The sequence below is a fragment of the Vombatus ursinus genome, unplaced genomic scaffold (assembly GCF_900497805.2).
Source record: "Vombatus ursinus unplaced genomic scaffold, bare-nosed wombat genome assembly UNPS02005659.1, whole genome shotgun sequence".
NCBI lineage: Eukaryota > Metazoa > Chordata > Mammalia > Diprotodontia > Vombatidae > Vombatus > Vombatus ursinus.
Genome location: NW_020945437.1, coordinates 18,818,922 through 18,836,171, shown reverse-complemented (window position 1 = coordinate 18,836,171; position 17,250 = coordinate 18,818,922). Strand labels below are relative to the sequence as shown.

The 17,250-nt window shown below is 36.8% G+C and overlaps 1 protein-coding gene across 2 annotated transcripts in view; it reads right to left on the bottom strand.

The window, feature by feature from the left end:
* Positions 1-17,250, bottom strand: part of RSF1 (remodeling and spacing factor 1) — a 133,384-nt gene continuing 116,134 nt past the window's right edge. For both annotated transcript variants that reach the window (XM_027848101.1, XM_027848102.1), the window contains exons 14-16: positions 16,033-16,253; positions 8,849-9,034; positions 1-6,201 (exon numbers count right to left, since the gene is read on the bottom strand). In XM_027848101.1, coding sequence (XP_027703902.1) covers positions 5,627-6,201; positions 8,849-9,034; positions 16,033-16,253 — 982 coding nt within the window. In that variant the 3' untranslated portion in view covers positions 1-5,626. The remainder of the gene's footprint in view (positions 6,202-8,848; positions 9,035-16,032; positions 16,254-17,250) is intronic.

The following is a 17,250-nucleotide window of genomic DNA, read 5'->3' as shown; positions in this document are numbered from 1 at the left end:
TTGTTAAGCAGTTTTAGTTTTAATTACAGCATAGACCTGTGGATATTCTATCACAAACACAATTGTAAAAATCTACAATCTACTTTCAGGTGTTATTTCCCCACCTCCCACCCCCTTAAAAGCTGTACACAATTATAAAAAATGTCACTCTAAGCAAAATAAATTTTTTTTTTTGCAACGTACAAAATAAGTTAAACGATTTCTGAAGCTCTGGAGTGTTTACTTAAATTTCCAAACAATGGTTTTCTGGATGGCTGTATTTCTAACATGCAGCTACTTGTTCTACCACCAGAACTTAATAAATACAGATTTTAAAACACATTTTACAATAAAATTAAAATTTCTTAATAAACTGAGGAAAGTTAAGAGGAAGTATAAAATTAGAGCTGACGATTCCATTCTTAACTCACATCATCCAGTGGCAAAAGGAGTAAGACCTCAGCATATTCTCCAAATTGTGTTAAAAAATATGAATTTAAAGTTTCTATTCTACTGAAGTTTCTGTTCAACATCCTTTTGTTTTGAAAGTTCTTATTCCCAAAGTCTAAATAGCTTATTCAGAAATCATAAATAATTTTCACCCACCCAAAAATCTGGTATATGGAGGATAATGTATTCCATACAGGTATTACAATTTAGAATATTTCTGTGCGTTAAATTATAATCATTGCAAATGTGCCAGGACTGCTTTTGTAGTGCTTAGCATAGTCACTTTTTTCAAGGAACTGCACAAAAATGAAATGGTAAATGAGACAATCAAACCTAGGTGAAAATGGCTTTTTAATTACATATTTAGAAAAAGATTACTGATGGTAATCTATACAATGCTTAACTTATGGCGATGTGGAAAGTGGAGAGGTGTAAAAGAAAAAAAGGCATTACAATGTAGAATCTGAGTCATCTATACAAAGCTCACTACAAAAAATTTCTGGCCTGTAGTGACTGAGGGCAGACCTATTAGGTCTCTAGGACTTGTTCTTTCTTTGCTTAAAAAAAAAAAAAAAAAAAAATGACAGCAACTAGCAAACTATTGGCATTCAATAAATGTGAAGTGATAATGCTAACGATAACTTAAGGCAGAGCGGAAGGAAAGGTTCTTAAAACAATTACAGTATTTAGTCTATACATTATTAACCACATTTAAAACTTCAGATTAAAACTTCTGGTTGACCACATTTAAAACTTCTTGTTTCCAGGATTACCACAACAAAGCAAATCTACAAAGCTTACCCTCCACTTTTAAACCAAGTTGACCTTTAATATGGGGAATGGTGGGTGACATTGGTGTTGAAGAGAAGATAGATTCTGTTATGATAAATGATGATTTAAGTTTAGAGATGCTCAGCCACAAAGCCAGTAAACCAGAAACAAATTATGCAACTTTGGCAATCATGGCCTACTAGAGAACAGTATTACTTTCAGATCAAGGGGAAGAATATCACTATTATCTTCTGGTCCCATGGCAATGACAAAACCCACTATTTTAAACATTATTTTCTGTGAAAAAAAAATCTTTGAGATATATTTTTCTCATATATGTGTGTACACATGCCAAATTAAACAAATATAAGGTGCTCAACGAATGCATTGTTTCATCATTTTTCTTTATGTAATACATCTCTAAAGTACAGATTTCTAAAGTTGAGAACTTATTCAAAGAAAACGAGACTCTGAGTTTGAATAAATAACATGGGGACATGAATATGTCACAGACCCTCATGAGAGTGGAGCTAAGTCTATTATGTTTCTATACTTCAAACTTAACTTCATTTTTCTCTTCATAGTGAGGGCTGAGAAAATCGAAAAATCATGGGAAGAATGTCCCTATTTCTAACAGAATCTCTTTAATGTGCAACATAGGCTTTAAAAACTTCTCTTGCGATGAAAACACTACCACTAATTCCACTTATGTAGACCTGCTTTTCCCCCATAAACTTAGAATGAAGTGATCAATCAGGTTCCTAATGTTATTAAACAAAATGGGCTGGGTCATGACAACTAAGAACTAGGCAACAAGAGAAATTATTCTGCAATTATTTCATTTAAAAACTTTAAGGAGTTTCTAGTGGTTTTAAAATATTTGAAAACCTTTTGACTATTTACATATCCTAAACCAAACCACTCTTATTTCCTTATCAAGACTGCAATCTTAGCTAGGTCACACCACATGGAAAGCATACAGTTCATCCAAAGGATCTCCATTTGGTCATTAGTTGTATTTCTTCCTTTGGATTTGCAGTAATATGCTAGAATCAGTAAATATTTCATTGAGCACTATTCCATCTGCAGAAAACCTTCAAAGCCAAGCTGTAATTTAACTACAAGTCCTATTCTTTTTCATGACCAAGTTGATTTTATTTTGAAGTATCCAGTAAAAAGGGAGACATTTTTATAGGAAATGAAACTGTCTACTCTCAAATACTCCAAATCCTGACTTAATAAGGCTGAATAAAATGAACACACTAGAACCTCTTATAGATTTGTTATAGAATGGAATTGGATATAGGGAGAGTCTAGTTTGTATCTTATCTAAGGGGTTTTACAGTATGTAAACAGCTTTGTTATATGGTGGCCATGGAATGCTCAATATTACTTTGGGGGTCTGGGGTAGTCCTGAATTATTTTCTTATATTTTTGAGAAAGCATATGAGCTTTTCTCACTATTTTCACATATCAATGAAAAACATTATGGTAAACTTATTTCCTTTGTGGTGATCAAGAAACTCAAGCTTGAGTGTGCATAACAAGGAGCAGAACCAGTTCAGGTCTGCTACAGCTTTTAGCTAGGTTAATCAGCTATATGCTGTACATACTCATGACTATCTAGAGAGCAACACTGTAGGTATCTAACTATATGGGTAGACAGATGGACCTTGGCTGAAGGGTTCTCCCAGGAGCTGTGGTTGTAATAGTTCTGCCACTTAGCATACAGGCATGGATCCAAAGACCTTAAATATCAGCTGATCAAAGTGGCCTAATTGCAACTTGCAAGAAGCTGGTACCACAATCAGAATCTATCTGCCAAACTATTGTAGAAATTCACAACTTTTTGAACTGGAGAAGTACAAAGAACCTTCTGAATTTCTGTACATAGGCATGTAATGAAAACATATTAATCCTACAACAGTCACATTTTCTGTCGATGTGCCTGAAGTAAAAGTGCAGGTTTTAGCTAGAGGCTGGGGCTGGTGGGTTTCTGGAGTGGGGAGCAAGGCATATTATCAAAGGGAAGTTGTCTACCGTGGTTACCTTTACTCAGGTGCACAATGAAATTGGTACTGGCAGGTACCCTGTCTCTGCCAGCTTGCTTTAAAATGAAGTTAAAATATTAAACCTCTGTAATGTATTCTAAATAACAGACAAGAAACTTTAATTAAACACTGCATGGATTATAAAGGCATTTAGTGGCCTGTTAATGCAAGTCATTTCTTCCCCTTAAAATAGGACATTCTCTTCAAAATAAAAAATCACAACTTTCTCAACACAGCATACTACTGGTGCATCCTAATTTTAGGCTGCCTTTGATTATTTATTTTATTTTATTATTAAAACAGACAAAATATACATTGCTAGAATCCAACAAAAATATTAATGGACAGGTGAACTACAGAACTAAAGTGAAAAAGGATAAAACAGTAAAGAACCAACATCAGTCAAAAAAAACAAAAAACAAAACAGCTATAAACTTTCAAGGCCAAAAGTTAAGTCTGCAGATTAAACTGGGGAGGGACACAAAAGGAAGGCAGGCAAAGTTGTCTAGAGAGGTATTTATATGTAGTTCTAGTGCCAGCTTTAAAAAAAAAATTAAAAAAAGAAGTGCTTAATTATGGATTGACTAGCACACAAAAGGTTTAATTTGGAGAGGAGATAGGATGTGACCCCTTGGTGCCATTAGCAGGTAACATACATCCATCGCCAGCAATGGACAGAAAAGGGGGTGAAAAATCTAAATCCCTCTGCAAAAAAAGGGCTGACCAGAGATAACCACCTCTGGTTTCAAAAGGACACATGGAAGGTTCATCATAAAGGCTATGCTTTGTCCAAATGTTAGGGCTCCTACCTGAAAATTCACAGGATGAAAATTCAGAGGCTGAATAAAATGAGGACCATGGTTAGGGTCAACCAGGTGCTCAACTGTCCACTTCAATCCCCCAACTTTTTGCTTAAAATGACAGACATCACTTTGTCTTGAGAGTGTCAAGGCATGTAAGTGGATGTTATGCCCATAAATTTAGAGATACACTGGTTGCTTTCCTTCTTCTTTAGGTTGGTCACGTGAGTAGTATAAATTTGAATAAAGTTCTAATGGCCAAAGGCAAAAATGACATTTAAAACCTGCTAATATATCCAGGCAGATAATGCCAAAACATGCACACATACACAGACACACACACACACACACACACTCATATACACACACACTCACAAACTCAAACTAAAAACCTTCCAAAGGAACTGCTTGGTTTGTAGACTTCAATTTGAAGTAGATACTAAGGGCAAGAATAGATTGGTTAGGAGTCACCTGAAAACCCACTCCCATCATCAAATGTGCTAAAATCCCATTGTCAGCTCGACGTCTCGATGTATGGCATATGCAGATATCTATATCTATATAGATATATATCTTCAAATGACCTTTCAAATGTTTAAACATTAAGTGGTCAGTTGTTAAAATAATACTTACGCTATCTGTAATGGTTACACTATCTCTTTTGTCATATTGACCAAATATGTACAATCATCACATTGATATTTTCCATCAGACACGGTACAGCAGGGATGATCTGATCAAATATGCATAAAGCCATTTTACAAAATTTGCTGCTAGCACAATTTGGCTGCCCAAGCTTCATTATATATGTTTCATGGTACAAATGCTTTTCAGATGATTATTATTATTTTTTTTTTAAAAACAAAGAAACTCCATTGTAACAGATACTTAAATTAGAGCTCTTACTAATGGTACTTTCTTGGTCTCTTTTTCATTAAGTGTGGTTATCTCCAGTATTAAACAAGTTGATTTCATGAAGGTTGCTACTAAATGAGCTATGGTATGATGTTATCTACAATTCACAAAATGCGATAATACAGACATGTACTTTTAAATTGTCTGTTAATCGTATTCTGTTATGAATGTTTAAATATAATATATATGTGTGTATATATATATTTAATATGAAAACAGTAAAGCACAAGTGCTTTCTCCCACCCCCAAATTCCATTTTGGGCCCTGACAGATTTGGAATGCATTCTTATCCATCCTTTTATCACAAAGTCAGGAGAGCTCAGGAACTATAAAGTCAAAAATATACAAATCTTTTGTTGTTATTAGAATACGGGTTTGTGTGTGTATTTTCCATGAATGAAATTACCAAGGACCATGAACTTAGGGGGGAAAAAAAGACAAAAAAAAAAACATCAAAGGGAATTTATAGCGATTATTTATCTTCAAAGTTCAAAACTGGTCACTTCACAGAAAGACTGCAGGGACTGGTGAAATTTTTGCTTCTAAAAAGTGATCCTGTAGTGGAGAGCTTTCTAGGAAAAATAAAACAGCTTTTAGTAACTGGCCCGCTGGTGTGAGAGCTACCGTGGAATAAATTAGCACAAAAATGGAAAAAAAGTCTTATAACTGTTCACTGTTACAGACATAATCAACAAGGTCAGTCACTCTTAAAAGTTCATCCTCCTCTTCTTCTGGTGCTCCTGCCTCCTGCCCACCACCTGTCCCATTGGGTGCTAGGCTGGCATTGCCTGTGCTGTCCTTGGGGGCTTGAGGTTTTTCAGATGGTTTGCCAATTAAGTTCTCAATAGCCTTGCCAGGGCTCTGTCCGTTGGCAGAAGGCAAGTCCACTAAGCTATAGTCCAATGGGCTTTCCACTTTCCCAACGTTTTCAAAGTCTTCTTCCTCATCACTGTCTATCCTATAGGGCTTCCTGGTATGGTCATGCTGCCCATGTGATGCCAAGTGCTTGCTGGCTCCTGCATGCTGCTCCACAGCATCAGCAGCAGCAGCAGCATTCTCACCGTTTTCCTCCTCATCTGTCTCAATACGATGCAGTCGTTTTCGGGCAGGTGGGCCTTCCTCCTCCTCCTCCTCTGCTTCTGAACAGTCATTTGTGTTTCGACCTCGCTTCCGAACGGACCGCTGAGATTCTTTAGCTGGCTCATCATCATCAGAATTCTTGGAAATGTAGCTCTCTGGAACAAGTAGCAGACTTAAAGCCATTAGCAAATCGGATGGCAAACAGACTCTTTAAAATTGCTCCCCCCCACCTCTGCCTCATTCAGTTCATAAATACAACTACTTATTAAGCCCCTACGATGTGCAAATCACTGTCCTAGGCATTGGGAAGGCATACAAAGTTTGAAACATGCTCTCTGCCCCTAAGAAGTTTACAATATAGTAACAGTTCCCTATCCTTCAGTTATCTTTCATAGAAACTATTACATACTATCTTTGTGACAATTCACAAGAATTATCCCAATTTTTTTTGCAACCCCCCCCCGCCTCCCACTAAGTCTAATAACTCAGAAATCTTGTACTTTGACTCCAAATCTGGGAGAAGCTTGTGTATGTGACTTCTTTCATAGTCAACTGGTTTTTTCGGTGAACTGAAAGAAATGATGATGACTATATATAACAAGGTCCTTTCTCTTTCTCTTTCACCCCTAAACCTCAAAGTAAGAAAAAGTGCTGTATATACAAGTATTACATCATAAGCTCCTCAGGGGCAAGGAATATGTCTCAGTTATCTTTGAATCCCCTGCAGTGCCCAGCACAGTGTACTACATAGTAGGCACTTAATAAATGTTTGTATGGATTTTAAATAAATATCTGTGCAAAACTCAGATCCTGATGGCTGGGAAACAGGGCAGAACTAGACACCAAATTCAAGGCGACTACATGTTAATCTATAGAAAGAACATTCAACTCATCATGGAAACTTCAATTACTTATCTTTAAATACTCATAGAGAACATACATTACTATGCCAAAATCAGTGCTTTCAACCACTTAAGGAATGAATAGTTTACGAAATGTGGTGAAATGACAACACTGAGAAACAACGGAATAAAAAACAGGGAATTGCATTCTATTGACTTTTTCTTAATTTTATAACCAATTCAGCAAATGCTCAACTAATGATATTAATGAAGGGGAGAAATAGTGCAGACAAAACAACTTAATTCAACAATGTCTAAATGCTGAGCATGTGCAAGGCACAATGGATAATATAAAACTAATTTGTTTTTGGAATGTAGATAATATACACACTCCCCAAAAGACATTCAACTCTTCTGTCCAAAATACCTCATACCTAATTTTCTCATGGATTGTTCTGTTAGCAGATCAGGACCCAAAAGGGCAGTGGTTGGGTGGGAGCAGAGTTTGGGAGAAAGGAAAATGGAAGGACGAACACAATCCAATAGATTTCAAATAACTGGAATAAGAATAAGCATAAGAAAAAGGCTGAACTAATTAGTGTTCAAAATAAGTTCCTAAAAAGTTGTCAACAAACTGTTTCAGACCTCTTAAATATCACCATCTCACATTTTCATCATTTTATGATTATGTAATTTTATATCTGGAAGAAATATTTAAAGTTATCTAGCTTTTGTACTTTATCCTGCTGGCTACCCATTTTTAAAAATGTACAAATATGATTATGAAAATATTTAGCTCAAAGAAAAAAAGACTTTGGGAAGATATAATCTGTCTTGCCTTGAATCCTGCCTTCCCCGCAATCCCTACATCAGCTCAGAGCACCCAGTACCCATCTGGGATGCTAGATAGCTCATAAGGGTTAGATGAGATAGAACCGACAACTGTTCCTTCTCTGGAGACCTCTAGGCCTTACCATGTGTACTGCAACTAAAGTCCTCCTGCCCTTACCTTTATTCTGTGCAGAACTCTAGCACTGTAATTTGACTTACTGACATTGCCAAAAAACCTCTGAGCTTTGGCATCAGTCCCACAACCAGGCCCTTAGGACTTCTGGGCTTTTCCAGGTACCCTTTAGCTGAACTCTCCTCCCCCAATTAGAATGTGAAGTCTTTGAGAACAGAGAGTATCTCACATTTTCTATTCATATCCCTACCACTTAGCACAGGGTTTGGTACATAGTAAGCACCCAATAAATGCCTTTTCATTCATGAATAATGCTTCAAGTAGATATTGTCCATTGAATTCTGGGAATCTATAATTCTACAAAGTAAGAACACTAGAGAAGGATCCCATTTTATCCACCATGGGTGTGAAAAACAGTTGCAATGCCTGGGATTTTAAAAAGATGATTTAATTTCTAATTAAAACTATATGATTTAAGCAAGAAACAAAAGCTAGCAACTCGTTCTGTAGTTTTTTATATACCTTATTTACTTGAAGCATCTGTAATTTTATCAGTGTGAGCACTTCTTCCAGCAAAGCAAATTATCAGCACGTCTATGAGTTGGTAAATGGCATTTAAGAGTTGTTGTGGCCAAAAGAATCCAACACAGTGTGACCAGCCTACTGAGGAGCCTCTCTGATGGTTTCCAGGCTTCTTAGAGAGTCTCTATTACCCGGGCTATACTCACAACCCTTCCAGAACTGCAGGACCTAGAGGAGGCTCTGGATTCTGCTTACACAGCTTTTGAGATGACATGGCAGAAAAGTCCAAAACAATCACATCACAAAATAGTATGATATAAATATAATTAATAACCAGAAAAACCAAGAAGTTCAATTTTATGAAAAAATCTTATAGCATATCTCATCATAAGCTTGCTTTATTCTTCATGTCTTACTTGGGGTTAATACCCCACCTCCAATCAAGTTTCAATAAATCGATATCCTATTTCTTACCTTCACTATCTGAGCTGGAAAGCCTGCGTTTGTGAACTCGTCTTATTTCTTTCCCATATCTGAAGCTCTTCTGGGAACCATCACTTTCTGAGTCCTCCTTATAGTTAACTTGTCTTTTCTGGTTTCTTCTTGACCTTCTCCGTCTAGTTTCCAGGTAATCTTCACTGTAATCGCTATAATCACTCTCTGTTTAAAAGGATATCGAATAAAACAACAATAACAAAAAGAGAATCCTATTAGTTTTTATTAAAATTAGAAATTACAACTTTCACTGTTATATAAAGTGAATGCCGCTAAAAGAGTCATTTATCTTTAGATATGCTGTCAAACATCAATAATTTGTACATGTTGGTTATTTTCCTTAACTAATGTATATCATTCAATAAATGCCTATAAAATTAAACAACAGATTCCCTAACCAACTTGGATGCGAAACATTAGAACCTTTAAGTATTTACTTGGAGAGTTTCTGGTGCCAGAATGCTGCCAGATAAAGAGTGAGTCCAGGGTGGGGCCAAAATAGCGGAACAGAGGCAGCAACCCAGCTGAACTCTCCCAATATTCCCTTCCAAACAACTTTACAATAATATCAAATCAAATTTTGGAGTGGCATAGCCAACAACAGGTCATAGTGAGAAATTTTTCCAACTGAGACAACTTAAGAGATACACAGGAAAGGTCTGTTGGTAGGGGTCAATCTGGAGCCCATGTGTTAGCAACACTAGCAGCAGGCCTTGGAGCCAGCTGTGGTAGCAGCAACAGCAGCAGCAACTTCTAGGTTTCTCAGTCCAGCGATGGTAAGGGGATCCGACAACTGGTCAGAAAGAGATTGCAAGAGATTCTGAACTGAACCTGAGTGCTGGACCCAGGCACTGTTTGGAAACTCTATTACCCACAAGAGTTCTGGGTCACAATTCCAGGGTGGAGAGGAGCGCTTGAGGTCAGTCACAAGAGAACAGAAACTCTGGTCACAGTTCCAGGGCCAAGAAGAATATTAATACTTTTGGCTACAGGGGAACAGAGGCCCTTCCTGGGTAAAGACTAGAGTGTAGATCAGGACAGCAGTGACGACACCTCTGCCCCAGATAACATCACCTTGGAAGCACAAAAAACTTGCAGTCCCCCAGGACTAGCTCTGAAAAGAGCTGCATGAAAAAAGCCTGCAGTTTAAGATAGTGCCTCACCACCACAAAGGTGAGCAGAGGCCAACTTTAAGGGATTAAGAGTGGCAGAGAGGGGGCAGCTAGGTGGCGCAGTGGATAGAGCACTAGCCCTGAAGTCTGAAGTACCTGAGTTCAAACCTGGCCTCAGACCAAACACTTGACACTTAGTAGCTGTGTGACCCTGGGGAAGTCACTTAACCCCAAATGCCTAAAAAAATAAAAAAATAAGAGCGGCAGAGAAAAAACTGGGAAATGAAATGAGTGATGTAAGAAAAGAGAACTAACAGTTTGGTAGAAGAGGCACAAAAAAATATTGATGAAAACAACACCTTAAAAAGCAGAATTGGCCAAATGGAAAAAGAGGGGTATAAAAGCTTAGTAAAGAAAATAATCCCTTAAAAATTAGAATTAGGCAAGTGGAAGCTAATGACCCTACGAGACTTTGAAAAACAATAAAACAAATTCAAAGGAATGAAAAAATAGAAGAAAATGCAAACATTTGGAAAACAACTGGAAAAACAAAAGTGACCTGGAAAACAAACTGAGGAGAGAGAATTGAAAAATTTTTGGACTATGGGGGAAAAAAACCAAAAACAAACAAAACAGCCTAGACATCATATCTGAAGAAATTGTAAAGGAAAACTACTTTGATATTTTAGAACCAGAGGGGAAAATAGAAATTAGAATCTGCTGATCACCTCCTGAAAGAGTTCTCAAAATGAAAACTCCCAGAATTATAGCCAAAATTCTAAATTCCTAGGACAAGGAGAACTGCAAGCAGCTAGAAAAAAACCATTCAAATATCATGGAGCCACAGTAAGGATCAAACAAGACTTTGCAGCTTCCATGTTAAAGGAGTAGAGGGCTTGGAATATGACAATCCAAAACGCAAAGTAACTAGAATTGCAACCAAGAATAATCTACCCAGCAAAACTGAGTATAATCCTGCAGGGGGGAAACTATATACTTAATGAAATAGAGGACTTCCAAGCATTCCTGATGAAAAGACTAGAGCTGAACGGAAAATCTAACATTCAAACACAAGACTCAATAGAAGCATAAATATAAATATGAAAAGAGAAATCATATAAATTTCAATCAGTTCCCTATATGTCTTAGTTACATGGTTGTTGTAAAGATCAAATGAGATGTCTGTAAAATACTTGGTAAACCTTAAAGGGCTGAATATTTTTGATAGACGAATAGGGATTGGACTGGTGATGTTGGTAGAGGGATGAGGAAACTTGTTTCTACCCCAAAACAAAGCAGTTCCTTATCTGCAAGTCAGAGTCTTAAAGAGATGCTTCGAGCACTGAGAGGTTATAGGATTTGCCAAGGATCACATATAGGTCAGAATAAGCAGGTATACACCAGGTGGACATAGCAGGCTCTCCAACCACCATGCAACATTGCTTCTTATATACTTTATCATGGGGAACTATTTTTATTATTATTGTTGTTGTTCATGAACAGGCCTTAGCACACCTTAGCTTGATTTGAAGGTAGAAGACGACTTAGGTAGTAAATTTGAACTGGGATTGGAACCCATCTTATTTTAGGCAATTTGGTTTCCTTATTAGCAAAACAGAAGGAGGTCTGGAAAATCACAAAAGACACACCAGAATATTTTGATTACGTAAAATTAATAAACTTTTACATGAGTAAAATCAATGTGATTAGAATAAGAAAAATGTCATCTTCAGAATTTTCTTTTTTTCTTTTTTTTTTTTTTTTGGTTGGGCAATGGGGGTTAAGTGACTTGCCCAGGGTCACATAGCTAGTAGATGTTACGTGTCTGAGGCAGGATTTGAACTGAGGTCCTCCTGAATCCAGGGCCAGTGCTCTATCTACTGCGCCACCTAGCTGCCCCCCATCTTCAGAATTCTGCCAAATTTTTAAAGAAAAATTTCTACTCATATTCCACAAATTATTCCCTTCAAATCAATTGCATTCCAAACTTCCCCCAAGTTTTAAACTTTCTTTTGAAGTCAACTACCATTTCAGTCTCCCAAATTTGTAACCTTAGTGCTCAACAACTCCTGATTCTCCCTGCATATATCCAATTAGTTATTTTTCCAGATTGCAAACAATTTTTTTATTTCATTAAATATTTCTCAATTACATGTAAGCATTTTTAAACATTTGTTTCTAAAAAATTTTGAGTTCCAAATCCTTCCTCTGCCCCCTTGAGAAAGCAAGCAATTTGATATAAATTATACATGTGAAGTCAGGCAAAATGTATTACCATTATTAACGATATTGCAAAAGAAAACAGACCAAAAAAAAAAAAGTAAAAAAAAAGTTTCAATCTGTATTCAGACTCATCAGTTTTTTCACTAGAGGGTGAATAACATTTTTCATCATATGTCCTTCAGAATTATCTTAGATCATTGTCTTGATCAGAATAGCTAAGTCCCTGACAGCTGATCATTATATTATAACATTACTGTATACAATGTTCTCCTGGTTCTGCTCATTTCCCTTCTCTTTACGGTTTATCTTCTTATACTTGAGTCTTGTATTTGAAGTCAAATTTTCTATTCAGCTCTGGTCTTTCCATCAGGAATGCTTAAAAGTCCTTTATTTAATTAAATATCCATTTTTTTCCCCTTGAAGAATTATACTCATATATATATATATATATATATATATATGTGTTTTGCTGGGTAGAGTTATAATCCTTTGCCCTCCAGATATCATCTTCCAAGCCTTCCAAGCCTTTAATGTAGAAACTGCTAAGTCCTTTGTTATCCTGACTGTGGCTCCACAATATCTGAATGGTTTCTTTCAGGCTGCTTGTAATATTTCCTCCTTGATCTGGGAGCTCTGGAATTGGGATATAATATTCCTGGAAGTTTTCATTTGGGGATCTCTTTCAGGAGGTGAGAGGTAGATTCTTTCAATTTCAATTTTGCCCTCTGGTTCTAAAATATCAAGGCAGTTTACTTGATAATTTCTTGAAATATGATGTGCAGGTTTTTTTTTTTTTTTGATCATGGTCTTCAGGTAGTACAATTATTCTTAAATCATCTCTCCTCAATCTATTTTCTAGGTCAGTTGTTTTTCCAATAAGAGAGTCTGCATTTTCTTCTATTTTTTTTTCATTCTTTTGATTTTGTTTAATTGTTTCTTAATGTCTCATGAAGTCATTAGCTTCCACTTGCCCAATTCTAAATTTTAAGGAGTTCCTTTTCTTCTGTGAATTTTTGTACCTCTTTTTCCATTTGGTCAATTCTGCTTTTTAAGGAATTCTCTTCAGTGGATTTTTGTGCTTCTTTTACCATTTGGTCTATTCTCTTCTTTTAAGGTGTTATTTTCTTCAGTATTTTTTTGTACCTCTTTTACCAAGCTGTTGACATTTTTCTTTTTCTTCAATATGTCTTTTTATTTTTAAAATTAAGCTTTAATGTATTTACAAAAATGTCCTCTGGTAATTTACAAATTGGGGACACAAATTTTTTCTTACTATAATGGCACAGCAGAAAAATTCCATCTATGCCATAAAAACACTATTTGAAAATTTCAATTAAGTCACTTCAAAAGGGACATAAAATGTTATATCATGTACTTCATATCTTTTTTTCCAATTACATATAAAGACAATTTTTAACATTCATGTTTTTGGGCAATTGGGGTTAAGTGACTTGCCCAGGGTCACACAGCCAGTAAGTGTCAAGTGTTTCGTCTGAGGCTAGATTTGAACTCAGGTCCTCCTGACTTCAGGGCTGGTGCTCTATCCACTATGCCAATACCTAGCTGCCCCTTTAACATTCATTTTTAAGCGAAATTTTGAGTTCTAAATTTTCTCCCTCCCTCAGACAGTAAGCAATTTGATATAGGTTATATATGTGCAATCATATAAAACATATTTTCATATTAGTGTTGACTACTTTCTTGTATCACTCTCATTTCTTTCTTCAATTTTGCTTGTACCTCTCTTATTTGATTTAAATCCTTCTTGAGCGCTTCGAAGAATTCTTTTTTTGGGGCTGGAGACCAATTTACATTTTCCTTTGAGGCTTTGTACATAGCTATTTAAGCTTTGTTGCCTTCTGAGTTTGAGTTTTGACCTACTTTTTTTGACCTACTACCACAGTAACTTTCTATGGTCTTTTTTTGTTCTTTGCTCATTTCCCAGCCTATTTCTTGAATTTTACTTTTATGCTAAAGTTGATTTCTGCTCCTGGGGTAGAGGGGGTACTATCCCAAACTTCAGGTTTTTCATGCTGCTGTTTTCAGAACTAGTTCTGGGGGTCTGTAAGTTTTCAGTTCTTTCAAGGTGGTATGATCTAAGGAGAGGTATAATTACTTCTCTCCTGGTCTGTGAGGAACTCTGACCAGGGTCCCAGCTCCTGTTAGTGCACCTCCTGGTCCTAGGAATTCAACCTATACCACGTACAGTCAATGTAACAGTATCTTGCACCAAATACCAGCAAAGGGTCCCGTCTTTCTGACCAGCTGTCCGACCCCTTTACCATCTGTGGGCTGAGAGCTCAGGAAGGTGCTTCTACTGCTGTAGCAGCCACTGCCCCCAAAAAGCATGGTGCTGGCTTGCTGAGATGCGTGGCCAGCACTGCACTGCACTCCACTCTCACCGCGGTGAGACAGACCTTTCCTGCCAACCTTTCAAATTGTCTTGGGCTAGAGAAATTGTTTCACCCAGTCCTTGGGTTGGTTCTGCTGCTCCAGAATTCATTCTAAGCCATTAGTTACAAAGTTGTTTGAAGGGTAATTTGGTAAAACTCTGGCAAGGCCCTCCCTTTACTTCACCATCTTGGCTCTGCCCCCATGAAGCCTTTTCTTATCCCAACTGTTAGTGGCTCCCCCCTTGATAATGACCTTGTATTTAACTACTCTGCTAGAGGCAGGCTGCACAGTGGGTAAAATCAGTGGACTTGGAGTCAGGAACACCCGAGTTCAAATTCCAACAATTAGTATGGAATCCTGGGCAAGTCATTTAACCTCACTGCCTCAGTTTCCTCAACTGTAAAATGGGGGTATTAATAGAAGCTACCTCATAAGGGTATTGTAAGAATCAAATGAGGTAATATATGTATGGTGCTTTTTAAACCTTAAGGTAATAAATAAATGTCAACTATTATTATTTGTAAATATTCTCTTATTTTGTATATACATGTGTACTCATGAAGAGTTGGGCATGACTGAAAAATGACCAAACAATAAATGAAAGTCTGTTTGTGTATGTATATGGATGCAAGATCCAGAAGAATAGCAACTGTTTCATTCTTTACCCTTGTATCACCAGTGCCTAACACAGTGCCTAACAGCACATATTATGTACTTAGAAAATGTTTATCAATTAAATGACAGTAGGGTCCTTTTCATAAGAGATAAGTATGGTAAATAGACTTCTTCCTGTCTATAATTTTAATGAGCGTCCAGATGTTACAAATGTTAGAGAATGAATATCCTCAATGAGAAATTTTCCTTCAAATATTGGTAAGATGCAGTCTGTGCATGGAAACATCTACTACTGACCCAGTTCAACAATCAAAAACTCTTTGCTGCGCACTATCAGCCAGAGGCACATCCAATACACAAATGGACTGTGCAGGACAGGACTGAAGAATCCCCATCTTCTGTGAGCACCATCAGCACTCACCTAAACTCTTAGGCCCTATACCAGTGATTTTCAATTTAATTCAATAGACATTTATTATGTACCTCCTATGTGTAAGGTACTGTGCTAGGACACAAGGATGTATGTGTCTATTGGAGTGTACATCTTTCCCCACAAATTAGACTGTAAACACTCTGAGGCTCAGGGAACATGTTACTTATTTCTGTAGCCCAAAGAGCTTGGGATATGGTAGATGCTTAGTTAATGTTGGCAGAATATAACCAAATTAAAAATGTAGAAACTAAAGAGAGAACAAAAGAAACCTCATACTATATCTGAACATTTCAGAATGAAGTCTTTTCTTATTTTAGGCATTTTTAAATTACAAAGCTAAGACATATTGGTATGGAACGAAATGCTGATACAAGAGTGATTCCTACCAGATGCTCTGCTATTCTCCTCAGAGTCTTCCTCTTCATCATCATCAGAGTACTTTTTCTTCACTGTTTTTCTTCTCAAACGCCTGCTCTGCCTCATTGGCTTGGAGTGGTGTCGCCGGGGTCTTCGGGCACAGAATTCGGTGTCACTGTCATCATTTGACGGCTGTTCTTCCTCACTCTCATCTGGGTTCTCCTCTGACACAACAAACTCATCCTGAGATCTGTCCAAGAGGCGAAAATTATGGACAATAAAGAATGGATTGTGAATGTTTGCCAAGACCTGAGAGATCTAGTTTCAATTCCCAGTCCTTGTACTAATTTATTATGCCAACTTTAGCAGTAGGAAGGGTTCTAACATGAACTAGTCATCATGTGCCTGAATTTTCTTTCTTGTAAAATCAGGAAATTATGTAAAATGGGAATAACATAGTCAAGCTACTTCCCCATCAAGTGAGATGGTCTACATAAAGTGCTTTGAAACTATAAACATGCTAGATTTAGATATAAAATAAAATTATAATTGTCAGATTTTAAGTGCCTGGGAGGCATATATTGTTTTATTTTTCTTTGTTGTCCAATTCAATGCAAAAACCCCCAAACAAACAAAAAAATGGCAAAAAATCCCCCAAACCCATTTACTGAATATATCTCCTGTGCATAGGGCACTGTGCTATGAATACAGGTGCTAAAGCAACAAATGAAAATGGACAGATCATTCACCTAAGAAAATTTATAACCTAATAGGAAAAAAAGATATTTATACAAATAAGCATATTAATATTTAGAATGTCATAAGTAAAGAAGAGAGATTCAAAAGAAAGGTACATGGGATTTGAGGAAGGGAAAAAAATCACTTCCAGTACAAGCTAATTAGTATAGTGTCTTACAAATAATGGGTGCTTAAGAAATAGTTGGTTAATTGCTAATAAACACCTTTAAGTGGCACACTTGCATCTACGGTGGTTAATTAAAATGAGGTAAAAGTTTAAAAACTGAAGCAGTTTAATTCAAGACTGATTGTATCATGTCTGAGGCTGGATTTGAACTCAGGTCCTCCTGACTCCAGGGCTAGTGCTCTATCCACTGTGCCATCTAGCTGCCCCAAGACTAATTTCTATTGCAGTGTACAAAGAATAAAGAGCTTTAGCTTCTCTGATAGTTCAAGTTCTCTCTCTATTCCGCATCATCTCTGGCTGGGTCACTGCTGGCCTGCACCAA